The sequence below is a fragment of the Macrosteles quadrilineatus genome, unplaced genomic scaffold, assembly GCF_028750875.1.
Source record: "Macrosteles quadrilineatus isolate MER2022 unplaced genomic scaffold, UCM_ALF_1.0 Scaffold_2__2_contigs__length_208266976, whole genome shotgun sequence".
Taxonomy (NCBI): Eukaryota; Metazoa; Arthropoda; class Insecta; order Hemiptera; family Cicadellidae; genus Macrosteles; species Macrosteles quadrilineatus.
Window position 1 is genome coordinate 179,268,686 of NW_026542595.1, and position 15,657 is coordinate 179,284,342.

The 15,657-nt window shown below is 35.9% G+C and overlaps 1 protein-coding gene across 1 annotated transcript in view; it reads right to left on the minus strand.

Moving 5' to 3' along the window:
• Positions 1-15,657, minus strand: part of LOC128987610 (protein PALS1-like) — a 166,961-nt gene that overhangs the window by 48,923 nt on the left and 102,381 nt on the right. The window contains exon 6 of the mRNA XM_054408554.1: positions 8,198-8,544. Within this exon, the coding sequence (XP_054264529.1) occupies positions 8,198-8,544 (347 nt within the window). The remainder of the gene's footprint in view (positions 1-8,197; positions 8,545-15,657) is intronic.

The following is a 15,657-nucleotide window of genomic DNA, read 5'->3' on the forward strand; positions in this document are numbered from 1 at the left end:
TGCATTTTCCACCCTAATAATCATAAGAACTTCTCTGTGGTTAAACATACTTCAAAATATATTTATTTTATCGACTACGTTGCTCTTACTCCTAATTAAGCGTAGGATACGACATTATGGTGCCGATACGATATAGGTACTACACTTTCGGCAACACTGGCCAAAAATATTCGTGCTTGGCTCCCATTGGACGGCCCGCGAGGCTTCTGATTGGGAGTTAGCGAGTTCCGCCGAGGGACCGAGTTAGCGACTTCCGTACGAGGACGGAATTCGCTAACCCGGCTCTAGAGCGGGTTAGCGGGTTCCGGAGTTAGCCAATTCCGAAACCGAACAAGTTAGCGAGTTCCTCTCATCGACCAAATTTGAAGATAGGGCATTTAACATGGGGTTAGCGAGTTCCAGAGTTAGCCAATTCCGCGGACCCGTTTAGACTACCATACTGAATATAATAACTAGAAGCTACACTAGGGTACTACACTGATTATTCTTGTGATGGAATTTTAAGTAAGGTAATCAAGAAAATATTCGATATAAAAAAGTAAAGTTTGTAAAAAGGTAGCCTAGCGTTTCCAAAAAAAAAACATCTGGTAAATTACCATGTACAGAATCAAATTTCCATAAGTATGAATATTGTTTAGAAAATATTTGACATTAGAGGCTAAAGAAATTCCCTTTAGTCTTATGTAGAATATCTAAATTATTTAAAAATGTTGTGTTTAAACTAATTTATAACATAAACCTTTGTTTAAAAAAAACACATTCCATGTAAAAAAAAAAAAAAAAAAAAAAAAAAAAAAAAAAAAAAAAAAAAAAAAAAACACTAGGCTTTGCAATTATTAGGCGAATTGACATTTCAAAAATTTGTTTCATTAAGAAAGTTTGTAAAGCAGAATATCGAAGAAGATACGTTTTTCTCATTGAAGCCATTCTTGGAGCAGTTATCAAAGTTACATTTGCCCACAGTCGATATTTTACCCCGGGTCAGGGCTTGAAGATTGCCAGAGACCCCCGCGGCAGCAGCCTGCGCGCTCCCACAGTTAATGGCAAACCGCTGTTCTGATGCACTCAGATAACTACACCACTCAAAAACCACCCTCAGGACGTATTGGCTCTTCCAAAACAGCAAAGAGAATCTGAGGATAGAGTTATGGGAAACTTCTTTCCCAGTTAGTGATAGAAATATATCGCAAAGTTTGAACAAAATTGGCCGAATATTACAAACTACGATCTATAATAAAGTAAAACCTTAAGAACTTTTTAATTTTGAAAGTTTTTTGGAAATGTATCTAGTATATTTTAAATTATATTTTCTTTGTCAAGAGTTAGCCTATCTTGCTCATTGAAATAAGATATGAATGGCGTAACACCTACATAAAGACGTACACTTTTCATATCTGCTCATACTAAACAATTCACACATTTTAAAGCATAGTTTTTAGCGCACTTTTTACTTACAATTAATTACAATACGCAATTTTTCTATGACGAAGTGATATGATATATTAGTAAGTTATTTAGTCATTTAGTGAATCACCACAACTCTGACCAGTTCCCATGACCAGTTTTGGCTAATGGTTTATAAACAAGACTATCACATAATGCAGTGACAATCATTAGCCTAAATAAACGTTGATTTTACTTCAGCCGCAAAAGTTACATTACCAAGCTTGTAGTATGAAATATTTACTCGGTTTTATTTACTACTCGCACTATATGTCATTTTCATATTTTATTTACTGACTATTCGTTGTTATAGGCCTATGATTTTTCCATCATTTACAAAAATATAAGCATAGCAGGTCCTTTTACACGATACAGTACAAAGTACGAAGATAAAACAATTTTTGGATATTTATTAATATGTAAGGATGTATCAGACAATAGAAGTTAGGCCTATATAACCTAGTGTAGAGAGCTGAACACACGCTAAAGCTAAACAAAACCGTATTCTTATTTATAAATTGATAAAATTCGCCATGAAACATTAACATCACACCATTGTTAAAGAAGTGGCGCAGTTTAAACCCGGTAGTGTGGTGATCAACTAAATTAACATACTCTATCATGACCCCTCCCCCAAGAAACAACTGCCAAGTTGAACTTTTCCACTAGAAACTTTCAAGTTCTGTTTCATAATCGACGGTGTTTCCGAGACTGGAGTCTTACTTCCCTTGACTCCAACTGAGGAGTTTTACAATTTGATATTAGGGATGAGGTCACGTTTGTAAAAAAACACAGTGAATAGTAGGCCTATTGCAAATAGTCTATAGCCTATATATTTTTTAAAAATATTGGCTTTTCTTTTCCGAGTCGGTTCGGCTCTTCTACCTGGCCGATTTTCATAATTTCGGTTTTAAATTATGTACGCACAGATTTGCCACCAAGCATCGGCATTCGTTTAACTACTGTAGTATTACTCGACTAAAAACATAAATTTGATTTTTCCGAATTCTTACATCAATTAAAGATGTTTTTCACTAGTTATAATTACAATATCCCATTATGTTTTGGTCTAAAACCACAGCCACCTCTAATACATTAAGTATTAGAGGTGGCTGTGCTAAAACCCTTCAGTGATATACCAGCTTTCGTTTGAGTTATTAATTATTAAGATCGGACGTAGCCTACCTAAAGTTCGCTCCTAAATCACGAACAACCCAAATTGTTCCAAAAATTGAATTATTTATCATCGATTGATAGGTAAATTATATTGTTTGAAACCTCAACAGTAACCGTTGATTTCGACGGGTTTCACCTAGTTTATTGGAATCCAATAAACTAGGTGAAACCCGTCGAAATCATTGGAAATAGTTTATTGCTATTTTATCAACTGAATTACCAAATATGAGATTTGCTAATCTTATTTGAGTCCGATTTTTACACATTGTTTGGTGATGAAATCACTGAATGACGAACGTAACAGTTTGTGCATTTGCAGTATGACATATTACCTTTGTTTGATAATAAAGTGTCTATTTGCAAAGGTAAATAAAGCAAGCCAGTGCGACCTTGATAACGACCGTCGCCAATCAATTAGATAACGTTTTTGCTGTGGCAACATCTTGACTATAGCGTCATCTGTGTCATATTACTCATATTGGAAATACTGACAAACACGTAGTAATGCCTTCTCTTACTTTTAAGGATAATTAATTACGGTTGATTATCATTTTGTATATTCTACACATCCTTTTATGAACATTGATAAATACAAGTTATCACGTTTATAACCATGTCACATGACATTGACGGCATTGACGGATTTTTTTACAGTTTTATAAGAAATTTATATAAACACATACTCTACCATGTAATCTTTTAAAATCTTTTTTGGAGTACCGAAAAAATAGTAGGGCCAAAATGCAATATCTAATGAATAATAATTGTTTTTATTCACATATGAAATAGTTCAACGCAGATTCAATTTAAACTAAAGTCTATTATCTATTACAATTCGCTGTTTTTATTGTTTGTTTGGCGCTCATCAGCCAAAAAACGTTCAAATGTTGTATTTTCATCAAACCTAATTACTTTGAAAGTTTTTAGACCTGTGATATATTGATACTAAATTAAACGTTTACTGGCCATTTGGATTTTTATTAGCGACAATAACTTGACTGATTTAACATATTATAGTGTTGAGGTTCTAATCAAACTGTACGAGGCTATAAAAAATTAACGAACTCAAATGGCCTCAACTATATAGAACAACATTATCGATAATAGGATACTAATGGTTTCCGTAGCCTAGATGTATTTAGCATTGCATCTTTTTTTTTCTAAATGATATCCATCGAGTAGTTCATTCTCAAATTGTTGGAATTTACGTAACATTTAAATGCAGATGCAGAGATTGTTCGAGGTGTTAAGTTTATACGAAAACGGCTTAGTTTCATATTAGGCCTACTTATCACAAATCTCAAAATATACAGCAAGGATAAAGGTTTTTCTAACGTCGTTAAAACTATATAAAAATTAAATTCTCCTAATATTACAATAGGAGATCTGCTCGAAACACAAAAGGAGGCATACCTTGTCCATGGTGTCCTTGTCCTATGGTTAGAAGCAGAAGTCTCAGAAACCTACAGAAACGTTCTGCCTATGCCTTGAGCCTGTCGTTTTTCAAACTCGATTATTCCTGACATTTCCTCGTGAATACCAGAAAGTTTTGTGCAGTTAAATTGACTTAGCCTATATTTAATTTATCATCCATTATTTGTCTGTATTGTTACAACGTGTTTACTTTCAGGGTTTATATTTTTTTTAATGGCTTACATCTGCTAAATTTTAGTTACATGCTAACTCATTTATGCGACATATATTTACGTAAAAAAGTAACTCACTTTAACTGTTGGCCAAATCGTTAGATAAACAAATACGTACCTTAAATCCGCTAAATTTACCAAAAACTAATGTTTTCACAAAAACCAAACACCTACTAGTTTTCAAAACTGCAGCATATTTGCCAAATAACCAACAACTCGGCGATAGATAAGTTATTTCATTGGTTCCGCCCACTTTATCAGCTGTTCTTTGTTTACCAGCAACATCTGGCAAACCTAACCTCGCATATTTGCAACAGTCGAGCGGTAAAAACATGTGATTTGCTATTAGGCTTGAATACAATCATAGCTTGGAACAAAGATTTTGGAATATAAGTAAGTTTATCTATATTTTAATGGGTTTCCACTAAATGATAGAATGAATGGACATAGTCAAACTATATCGTAAGGTTCGGTTTTGTCAGGAGATGTACTGTAAATAGTGATCAATAAAGTACGTCAACAAAGTAATATGATAGTAACCAATTAATTAAGTGTTTCTAAAAGTGCATGTCCATAGTTTTGAAATGTAGGCAAATGCAAAGATGGTTTCATTGTGTAAGTTTTCGTCATAACCGTATTGATATTCCCAAGCATAAAATGTTAAGTATACAACTACTGCATATTGATCACAATTAATCAACCCAAACTACCTTTGGGCAACTCCAAACAAGAATATTGCGATGCTCACGCACGATAACACGGTAAACAAACCACTAAATCACAAGAAAACTGCGCAGAATCCATCCAAAATCACAGGAAACTAGCACAAAAACAACACTGTAGCACAAACGCGCTGAAAACACGGCGAATTCGTTAATCCAAAAGTCTTGTAAAGGAAAACATCCGGTAGAATACAATCGCGCCGGTCGACTCGCTCGACGAACGAACATAACATACCTCTCCCCCCACCACGACAACAATAAGGCTTCCCCCTCCCCGCCACGACGCTACCTGCAGCTAGGCATGCAGAGGTACGGTAATTTGTCGTCTGGTACCATAATTTAGCTGCGCGTAATCACGGAATTGGGTAATGTATGGGGGAAATTAATGAAAGTGAAATTTCGAGTTTGATTGTTGACCAAATAAGCTGAGCGTTGAACGAGAAATGAGGTTGAGTAAGAATGATGTGGTTGTATGTAGCAAATGCATGGTTTGTATATTTGTTTTAATTAGTGAATTATACTAACTTAGTGATTGATGTAAAAACGCAGTTATCCTTGATCGCTGAACTTAACGGGTGGATCTGAATTACTGGATTAAAGTAAAGCTTGGACAGAAACAATACTAAAGCCACTTCCAATCTACTTATCCTGAATTCAATTTACGATATCAAGAACGTATACACAAAGTACAATAAAACTATTAAATGATACTGATACAACTGAACAAAAAATTAACAATAGATTATAAAGCACGATTAATAGGGAAGTAGTCTTCCATAATATTGCATTCTTCTGAAAATTGTCCAACCCATGTTTTTCACATGGGGTTATCCACCCGGTGTATGAGGAATAACATCACGTCTTGCGACAAAAACTCTCCACAATGTGCTTTGTTCGGTCCTGGTCTCATGTCGTCCTGTGGACTGTGGAGAGTCGAAAATTACTCGTATGATTTCATATTTATTCAGCGTTTACTGGAGTGTAGGGGTTTCTAGTAGAATTTCCAGCTCGTTCGTCTAGAGTGGTTACCAAGAGTTTGTTTGCTATAAACTTGCCTGAATCCCTTTCTTACCATGTCAATGAGATGGACACATTTTTAAGGTATATTCGTAGAATACAAAGTGAGAATTTGATCACTTACACTGCAGATAGATAAAATCACAACTGTTCATACTGACCACTCGTTGACTCATTTACTTTCAATCCATTCATTATGAAATAAATATTTTTTTTCTTTAAAGTAATTCAATCTGACTATTAATTTAGACGAACTACCTCTTCAAACGCCACTTAAAACCCACAACCAAAGAATATGACATAGTTGGAAAAAATTGGCTTATTGGCATTGTGTCACAGAAAACATACACTAGTACTACTGTTTAGTAGTATGTTTTACTTTGCTTGTGTGTAGTAAAATAATGTCGTACATTCAGCCAAACTCCCCAAAACGGACTACCAACACCGTAGACCCAAATCAGGCGTCAGGTGGTAGAAGGCCCTACTACACCTGTCTAGGAGGAAGGTGCTTCGACAATACAGAGGGTACAAAGCTATTCAAGAATGCAGGTGGGGTCCTCGCCCCCCCCCCCCCCCACCTTACCTGTGGCTCCCATCCCCTTGGCATGGCTACCAACCCCCGCTTCGCTCACTTCCTCATACCAACTGTCAGGGGCTAACTCTTGTAACTTTTGTAAACACCGTAAATTAAAGGCATCTTCATGTTCGATTGCCTTGTGATCATCTGTGATTTATTGCTAAACAGAGAGAGGGCAGTGAATTGTGTTTGTTTTTGTTTTTTTTTCTTTAGTTGTTTTTAGATTGTTACTATGGTATATTATGTAGGCTACCTTGTAAATAATATTTGACAAGTTTCCTGAAGCCAGTTTTATTTAAAAAAAAGTATGCGCACCTTAACGTCTAGAAAAATAATTTTCAATAGATTCAAGATGTTAACTTTTTGTGAATGAAGTCTCGAATTGGCTCATCATAGTTCGATCTAAATACTTGGTATGCAAAAACCGGTTTGTCACAAAAATAAAGCTCGTTAAAAATCAAAACTTATTCACTTATTTTAACCCTAATGTTTATAGGCCTTTCCCAAGTGTTCAAATTCTGCACCAAATTTGCCTCTAAAATCAGCATTGAGTTGGCTGAAGAAAATGTAATCGAATAAATACCATGTACTGTACTTAGAAACTAGCTTCATGCGAACAAAGCTTGTTAAACCCCCAACTTTTCGTGACTTGAAAAAATATATTTTTTTAATTTAATTAAACTGTCGAAACTCTCTAGATTTTCACCTGGGTTGTCAATAAATAAATTTGACACAAACAGAAAGACTTGTAAATAGAAAATTTAAGCTTGTTCACGTTGTTTGAAATTTGTCTTTTTGAATTACGTTTAGTTTCAAAACGTCGAATCTTTCCCCCGATTTTCTCTTGTCCTAGGTGGTTGTGTGATTTGTAGGTTCCTCACTTGCACACAGAGCATGCAAAAATAAACAAACGCAAAAGGTTTTTGTAAAGCTGTTTTCCACTAAAATCTCTTCAGAATGTCAATATTTCCCGAGATTAGTCTCTGTTTGGAGCCTCAAATTGACCATAGCACATGTGGCTTGACGTGTAGCGAATGGTCGGGAGACTTGGCAACATCGCACATACCTGGACCAGTGTCCTTCCAGCCGTATACAAATCATCCTTGAACCGTCTGTCTTCCAATCAAAAGACAAGTCGACCCTTATGACTGCAAAAAGGAAAAAGGTGTGCACGTTTTATATTGCACTGTTTACGTTTATTGTCGAGTTAGATGTAGAGCATACCAAATATTAAAGGTGTCGACTAGAAGACATACTCTTTAATCGAATCACCCTTGAACACAATCTGTCTTCGAATCAAAATTTGTTTAAAGGCAATCATCGATCCTTATGGCTGCTGAAGTATGCAGTGTTTTTGCGCCATAAATTAGCCTGCTGTTTATGTTAAACTATCGTGTTGGATACCAAAAAAAATTTGCAGTCAGTTTTTCCCTATGTCTTATTTGACAAAAATATCAACTTCAACAGATTATCACGATTTAAAAATGTTTGTGACTTATTCATTTGGACGAGTAGTTTTTTTTTTTTTTTTTTTTTAAATAGCCGCCATATCCGTGCTTCGCTAGCACAAAGGAGCGATCAAGATAATCAAATTACTAGATAACAACTCTACTCACCTAGCAGCGCTGTCGTCAGTGACGGAGAGACCTCGGTGGTTTTCGACGATAGCGGTGGTTTTTACTTTTGTGTCTGTAGGCGTAACATCCTGGCCGATGAGCACCTCTGTACGACCCGGTGGGGCGGGTGCCTGGGCTGGCGTCGGGGCAGAAGCCGGGGGTAGCTCCTGGGTCAGTTCTAGGTCCTGGGTGGGAGGAGCCCCGGGACTGCTGGCTGTAGATGGTTTGGCGGTGGTTGTGGAAGTGGTGGTCTGGCTCGGCGGATAGGCTGTCACGTAGATCGGCGTCTTCTCTATAAAACCGTTCGCTTGCTCTGACTCTGACTTGGAAGTGGCTTCTTTGTTCAGCTGAAACAACAGAGAGATTGTTATTGTTTTATCTTTGGAAAATTCGAGCAATGGGAATGGTCGTGCATTAATCGTGCCAAAGAGTTCCTTAATTATACTTCAAAATGTTCCTTAGTTGCGCCAAGCCCAAGCCAGGCAGGGCTGAGTTGCCGACAGAAATAATGTCTTTGTTTACGTGTCATCCTAACCTAACCTAACTTATCCTAACCTAACCTAACATAACATAACCTATCCTAACCTAACCTAACCTGACCTAACCATGCAGTCAAAGAGGGCTGCCACTTGGAACGTATCGGATCGGGTGGCTCCCTGGAGTAGGTAGCGCAATTCAGGAATACCCGACCATCTGACTCAGGGCGCAATTAATGCCTACCCTTGGGAATGAAGTTGCAGTTAAGAATTTCCCAACATGTAAGCTTAAAAATGCTTAATGGTTTAGTAAGCGATTATTCTTACTCACTACTATTAAATTTCTTTTTAGACAACACTTTTGAAATGCGCTCTTCAAACTGAATTATATGAATGCTGGTACAGATATTTGCGATTAATACATAATTGTATCTTATGAGAACACATTAAATAATTGTCACGCAATAACGAATCTGAGTCACGATGAATAACTTGAGCCAAAGTTGCGTCTTGAGTCTTGACACAATGCAGAGTCCAAGTTATAACCCTGGGCTGACTCTAGGGACTGGAATTGTGGCAGACCTTCCCTCCAAACACCCGGGACTTGCATCAAATATGACGCTATTCTGTCCAACACGACCCTTCTCTGGATTCTTTACATGTTGGACGAAAAAAGTCTTTTCTTGATCGGTCAGATGATTATATGTGGATATTGAATGTCGCTGCATTAAACTAATGTCGGGTGTTACGAATTAAGTGTGATATGAACAAACAAAAACATCACTAGATGTTAAAATCCCTTATAATCCGTCAATGTGATCATGTCACCGATGAAAGGCGAACGGTTTCAACCCATGAAAGGGGTCATCTTCCCTCAGGCGAAGAATGAACACATAATTACTGCGAAGCGGTCGTCAAAAGGTCATTAAATACTAAACGAAGAACAGTTACACCTTAACACATTTTTAACTAAAAACATGTGTGGCCACAAATCGAATCAAATTGACGGTTATAAGGTATTTTAACCCCTAGTAATAATTTATGTTGTGACCAGGAGGCAAAAAACAACAAAAATGAAACTAAAACAATCTATAAAACTCCTTGGATGAAATGTAATTAAATTCTATCCACAACTGTGCGCCAGATTTTATTTTCTTTGACGAATAGAATAACATCTTCCTCTTCGAAATTTAAAAAAAAACCTCTTTTCTTCTTTGAAAATTCCTTGTGAGTTAATGAAATTTGTTATAGTTCTAATTTCCAGGCACCAACTGTAACCGTAAAAGAATCAGGAAATGGTTTTGTTCGGGATAAAAGAAACGAAAGGAATCCGAAACCATCAGTAGAGACAGTGTATAGAAAGTACAGTATGGCCTACAACTCACATAATGCTGTGACAATACGTCACCTTCACCATCATCAGATCATTACAGGCTAATGGTATATGAGGAGAGATACAGTACATGGGAATGGCCTTTGAAAAGACACTGAGGATGAAGCTGAAGATAATTTGGTATAAAAATATAAAATATGAACCTTTTCCGTTAATTCACTTACTGGTGGAATGTGGTTAGGTTAGGTTAGGGGTTTCTAATTCTGTACTAACCTAACATAACCTAACCAAAGTTTAATTCACTGCCACTTCTATTGCTAATAATCTATTGTTCTAAAAACTAGTGATAGTGAATTGACGGAAAAGGTCCTAAAATATTTATAAGCAAAAGCAATATACCTATATGAAATACTGTAATATTGATTTTATAAGATATAAAACTGTACAGATATTACATTGTAAATGTTTACTATTAGATATTTTGTATGTATAGTTAGTACTACAAGTTGTTTTTAGAAATAATTATGTAATTAAATTAACTGTTGTTTTATTATCCTTGCACTGTACCGGTATATTTGAATATGTAAGGTAACTTAAAGGCAATTCATACCTGTTCAAATCCTCGACAAAAAATCAGATAATTCTTACAACTGATAATTTTGACGGACAGTTTAAAGATTTACTACATTATAATGGGACAATTTTAATAGACACTTGTCATTGTAACCCTGACTTTTAATTGCAATTTACGTGTGTATAATGATTAGTCCACAAACACAAACATCTTCAAAGGCGTCAGTTTTATTGTCTTACAATAATGGCACACCTGAAAATGTGTATCATTGTATTTAGGAGGTTGATAATGCACTGAAGTCAACGAATATCTCTAACGCAACAGTTTTATTGGTTGACAATTGGACGCATTGAATAAATCCAAATTTCTGAAGAATCATTTTGGTCTGCCGTCATAGAACGGGCGAGCATTAATTGCGCCAACTGAGCTGAGTCAGGTAGTCGGGTATTCCTGAATTGCGCAAACTACTCCAGGGAGCCACCCGATACGTTCCTTAACCATTCGCTCCTTGGATGGGAGGATTCTACGAACGGCTCATTTCTAGTGTAAAACAATGCTTGAAGAAAACTATTGGACAATGAAGTTGACATACACACAGAAACTGTATTTTACGAAACTGAGGCCATTTTGAATTTAAGACCTCTTGTGTACGTTTCTTCCGAAGACATATGCCTCAGTGATGAAATCATAACACCCGGACATTTTTTGAATTTCAATGGTAAAAATGGTTTGATTGGAAATTTAAAGTCACATAACATCCAAACTAACAAGGACTTCGAAAGAACATCAAGAAAAAACATTCTTGAAATTTGGAAAAAAGGAGAAAATGTGTTAAGTTTATTTTGGAAGATCTGGCTTCAAGATTACATAATGAGCCTACGTGAAAGAAAAACAACTGAAATGAAGCAGAAAAAAGGAACTACAACTAACAAACCAAATGTTGGAGAAACTGTTCTGATCCATGAAGCACTACCACGAGGAAGTTGGAAAATGGGCAGAATAGTAGAACTTCACTCAAGTCGAGATGGTAAAATATTAAGTGCTACAGTAATTCTCAGCTCGAAGAAGAAAGTTGTACGTCCCTTAAATCTTTTATATCCACTATATAGAAGTGAAGAATTATTAGTGTTTGTCCTTCGCCCGGAGTGTAACAAAGGCATGGATTGCATTAATATATTAAATGCCAGCTGGTTATAATTCATTTGTTATTGTTTTGAACTTATAATTGTTACTATGGAAATATAAAAACTGTAGATAAAACTCTCAACTTATTCCAATATTATCAAACTTTTAATCTTGAAAAACTAACTAACTTCAACTTTAACAACTAACTATTTGACACCAAGTGGCAGCCCTGTTTTACTGTATAATTTATTAGGTTAGGTTAGGTTAAGTTAGGTTAGGGATGACACGTAAACAAGGCCATTCCTTCTGCAGGCAACTCATCCCTACCTGGCTTGGGCTTGGCGCAACTAAGGAACACTTTTTGGGACCCTTTGCTGGCTTGGCGCAATAAATGCACGGCCTATAAAACTGTATTCTGAATTTCCATTGTTAACCTATAAGAAAATACTATGATAGTCCATTATCAAGGTAGTTTGGTTTACTACATTTAAGTTGCATTTCCTCTTGTTTGTTTCACCTCCATACAAATCCCCCAGAGAGGCAGGTTTGGCACAGTTTCAGACATCTTGATAGCCTCATCTCCGTGTTGGCTAGACTCCTCCTCGGGTATATCTTCAAAATCTTTGTGTTGGTGGCATGTTACACTTTGAAACAAAACTACAACACTTGTCTATTCTTGTGTTTGTCTGTTTCACGGTTTTCTTTCACAATAAAAAAAAATCGTGTAGTAGCAGTTGCGCCGAGTAGCATTTGCGCCGCGGATTAAATCGTGCTTCCAGCGCCGCGGAGTTAGATTAGTTCAATGATGCAGAAGTGACGAGGGTCATAATTACTTACACATTACTTGACTGAGTTGATTGTAAATAGTGTCGTTTTCCATACTCCTAATTAACTTGTATTAGTAGTGCACTATTGCACATAAAAAATGACAAAACACTTGTATACCACCACATGCAGTATTGAGTTAGTATAGATATTTTTCCTGAACTATAATTATTATAACCATTAGACATTTCTACTTATCACATTACTAATTTAGGAGAAAGGGGACTTTTGTTTTCCTATGAAGTTTTTAGAAAATAGTTGCAACAGGATAGTCTGCGGTGCTATGAGGAATGCAAACAGCTCGGCATATTGGTATTAGGGGGATTTGCTAGGGGTATATATATCCCCTTACCTTTCGTAGTAACCCACTCCCTTGTGTTACCTTTGGTCACTCAATGGTGTTGTCATTGTCAGTTTCGAGTAGAATTTAGCAGAATGAACATCGTAGAATCCACAAAGAAGGGCTCGGTTTTCAATCATTTCGTCTACTACAATTGACCTACTGTACATTATATCATCGATATATCGTACAATTGATAAGAATGCAACAATAAGCTACAATAAAACCTTTCTGAAACCTCTAACCGAATAAATGAATCGATAAATAATTTCGAACCATGCGATTGCTTACAATCGGCATTTACAACTGTTCACAACAGTTGACTTGTACTCCCTAGGGACTAAAAAGGCTTTTTACTACTGGTGATTAAAACGTTATATAGTTTAGACCCATATGGTTTCGTCTTTTGTTTGCTATCTAAAGGTTATACATCGAAGTGAAGGATCACGGGTTCATACATAAAACCCCATTATAAAAAGGTTTGTCATAATTACCGGTTCTAAAAAATTTAACCATGTAAATAAATCAATAACTTGAGGGGGGGGGGCAAGCCCAAAATGACACTTTTAGCTACCATTCGTCCCTCTGCTATATCATAAGATGTACAAGGACTCATACATCGAAAACATTGGTTAATCAAAACGGGTGAAAAGTTATTTCACAAAAAACCTTATGGTATCAGGTACACAGTTTCATTGTGTGTTAACACTTAGCTAAACTAAACAGACAATACCCCCGCCGCAGCAAACCTGCCGACTAAGCGAATTTCCATTTGTCTGAATTGATTTTCAATTGAATGTATATAAATAAAATTAGGTTTAACGAGTACCTAGGTTAGCTGCTACAAGGAATCGATTAAAGTGGAGTTTTAGTAAAATGTGGATGGCTTAGTATAAAATAAATAAATTTGCCAAGTTTGATCAAAATATATCCATAAACAAGCAAACTAAAATTACTCAAGTTATCGCGTTCACGGACGTATATAAATCTATACAAAATGAAAAAGTAAATAGGTCACGGGCCTAGGTCTTACGGTGCCACCTACGGTAATAGCTATTTCCCTTTAGGGAATTCGCTAAAAACATCCATTTTTTGCGAATTTAACATTATGGTACAGAAGACGTAAGTATCGTTAATTTATTTATATTATACCTATATGTGTAGGTAAATAACAACAGGTTTCATTCCGATATTGGTGGTTCGTAAACTTAATCAAGGTGATTCAACCTTACACATTCATGCCAAATTTAATCAAAATCACACGAGAAGCGATAAGCATAGGCCGGGAGTGCACCCGAGTTCACGTGCAAACCTCGCACTGTCAAGTTGATGATTTTTAAAATATTCGTGGGAGTGGAATGTTTATTGAGTTGTACAATAGTATTAAACATTTGCATGGGCTTGTATAGGCCGAAAGCAGGGTTTTTAGAAAATGGCTAAAAAAAACTCACCCATGTTATTCTTATGGAGAAAAAGTGCCTAAAGTGAGGTCATATTACTATATTATACCTCTTTACATTTAATGGGTCAATAAATGAAAGAATTAGCTTTTTTAGCTTTATTTCGAATATAGTATATGAGGATTATATGTAGGGATATGTAGGCAAAGATCAGGATTTTTGGAATTAGTGGCTAAAAAATTATCCCCACGTTATTTTTATGGGGAAAACGCCTAAAGTGGGGTATCTTTGTGGTATTGCCACTACACGTTTTAGAGAGTTATTTTGTAAACTTAATATGTACTTGTATTTCTAGACTTAAGATAATCTTAAATTGATATAAGGCCGCAATGTATTACTACCAAACCTGGTACAGAAACAAACTATTTTTTTCGTAATTTCCTCTCTTTTGAGTTATTGGTAATTAATTGGTTTTAGGTAGCCCTTATACTGAAACGGCGGAGTGTACTGTGTATTGTTGTCAACCAGTGAACGATATTTGCAGATATTTTTGTTGTCATAAATTTTGCAGTTAGGCCTATTAGATTTAAAATTATGTGTAACCAGCATGGGTCACGAGGTGACTGCATGCAACCACTTTACGCTGAAAGTAAAATGTGGTAGGAACATAAGTCCTCAATAATCCTTTTAGTGCAGTTGATTGGTTCCGCCATTGTTAACCTGTCAAAACTGCTAACCCTCATTTAATTAGCTGGCGCGGCGCTGGTGCTACGCGGCGCAAATACTACTCGGCGCAAATACTACTCAACCAAAAAAAATACTGGACAAAATTCGGAGTATTAACAAATCATCGTGCCTATTAGTATTAGCATGTTTTATGATGGCTATATTATGATGTAAACGTTATATAACGTTAAAGCTACATTTTGGGAGAACAGTTTAGCTGTGAAGTTTGAGTTTTGAAACTTTACACCAAACACGGTTTGTTAAGTTGGTAGCACAAGTTAGAAGTTTCGGGCTTAAAAATTTTACAAAAAAATTAAGTCGGACTAAAGTTAATCAGTGATATGAAGTATTAAGCTCTCAAAACAAATAAGGAAATACGTAAAATATATATTTACCTAAAAACATTCGTAAATAGATGGAAAGAGTTGTTCAGCCTAAAACTATGCTGCGGTTGTAGTATTCCAACTAGACGGCTTAAACAATGAATTTTCATGTAAAATGTAAAACAATTGATTGATCACGATTGACAGCCAATAAACCCTTAATATATTTTGTTGAAAATGCAGTAGTTCAGTTTGACATTAGATATACAAAAATCTAAAGAGGCTTTGAGTTACGTTTCTATTAGTAGGCTACTTAGCCCTTGCAATTTATACTCTAT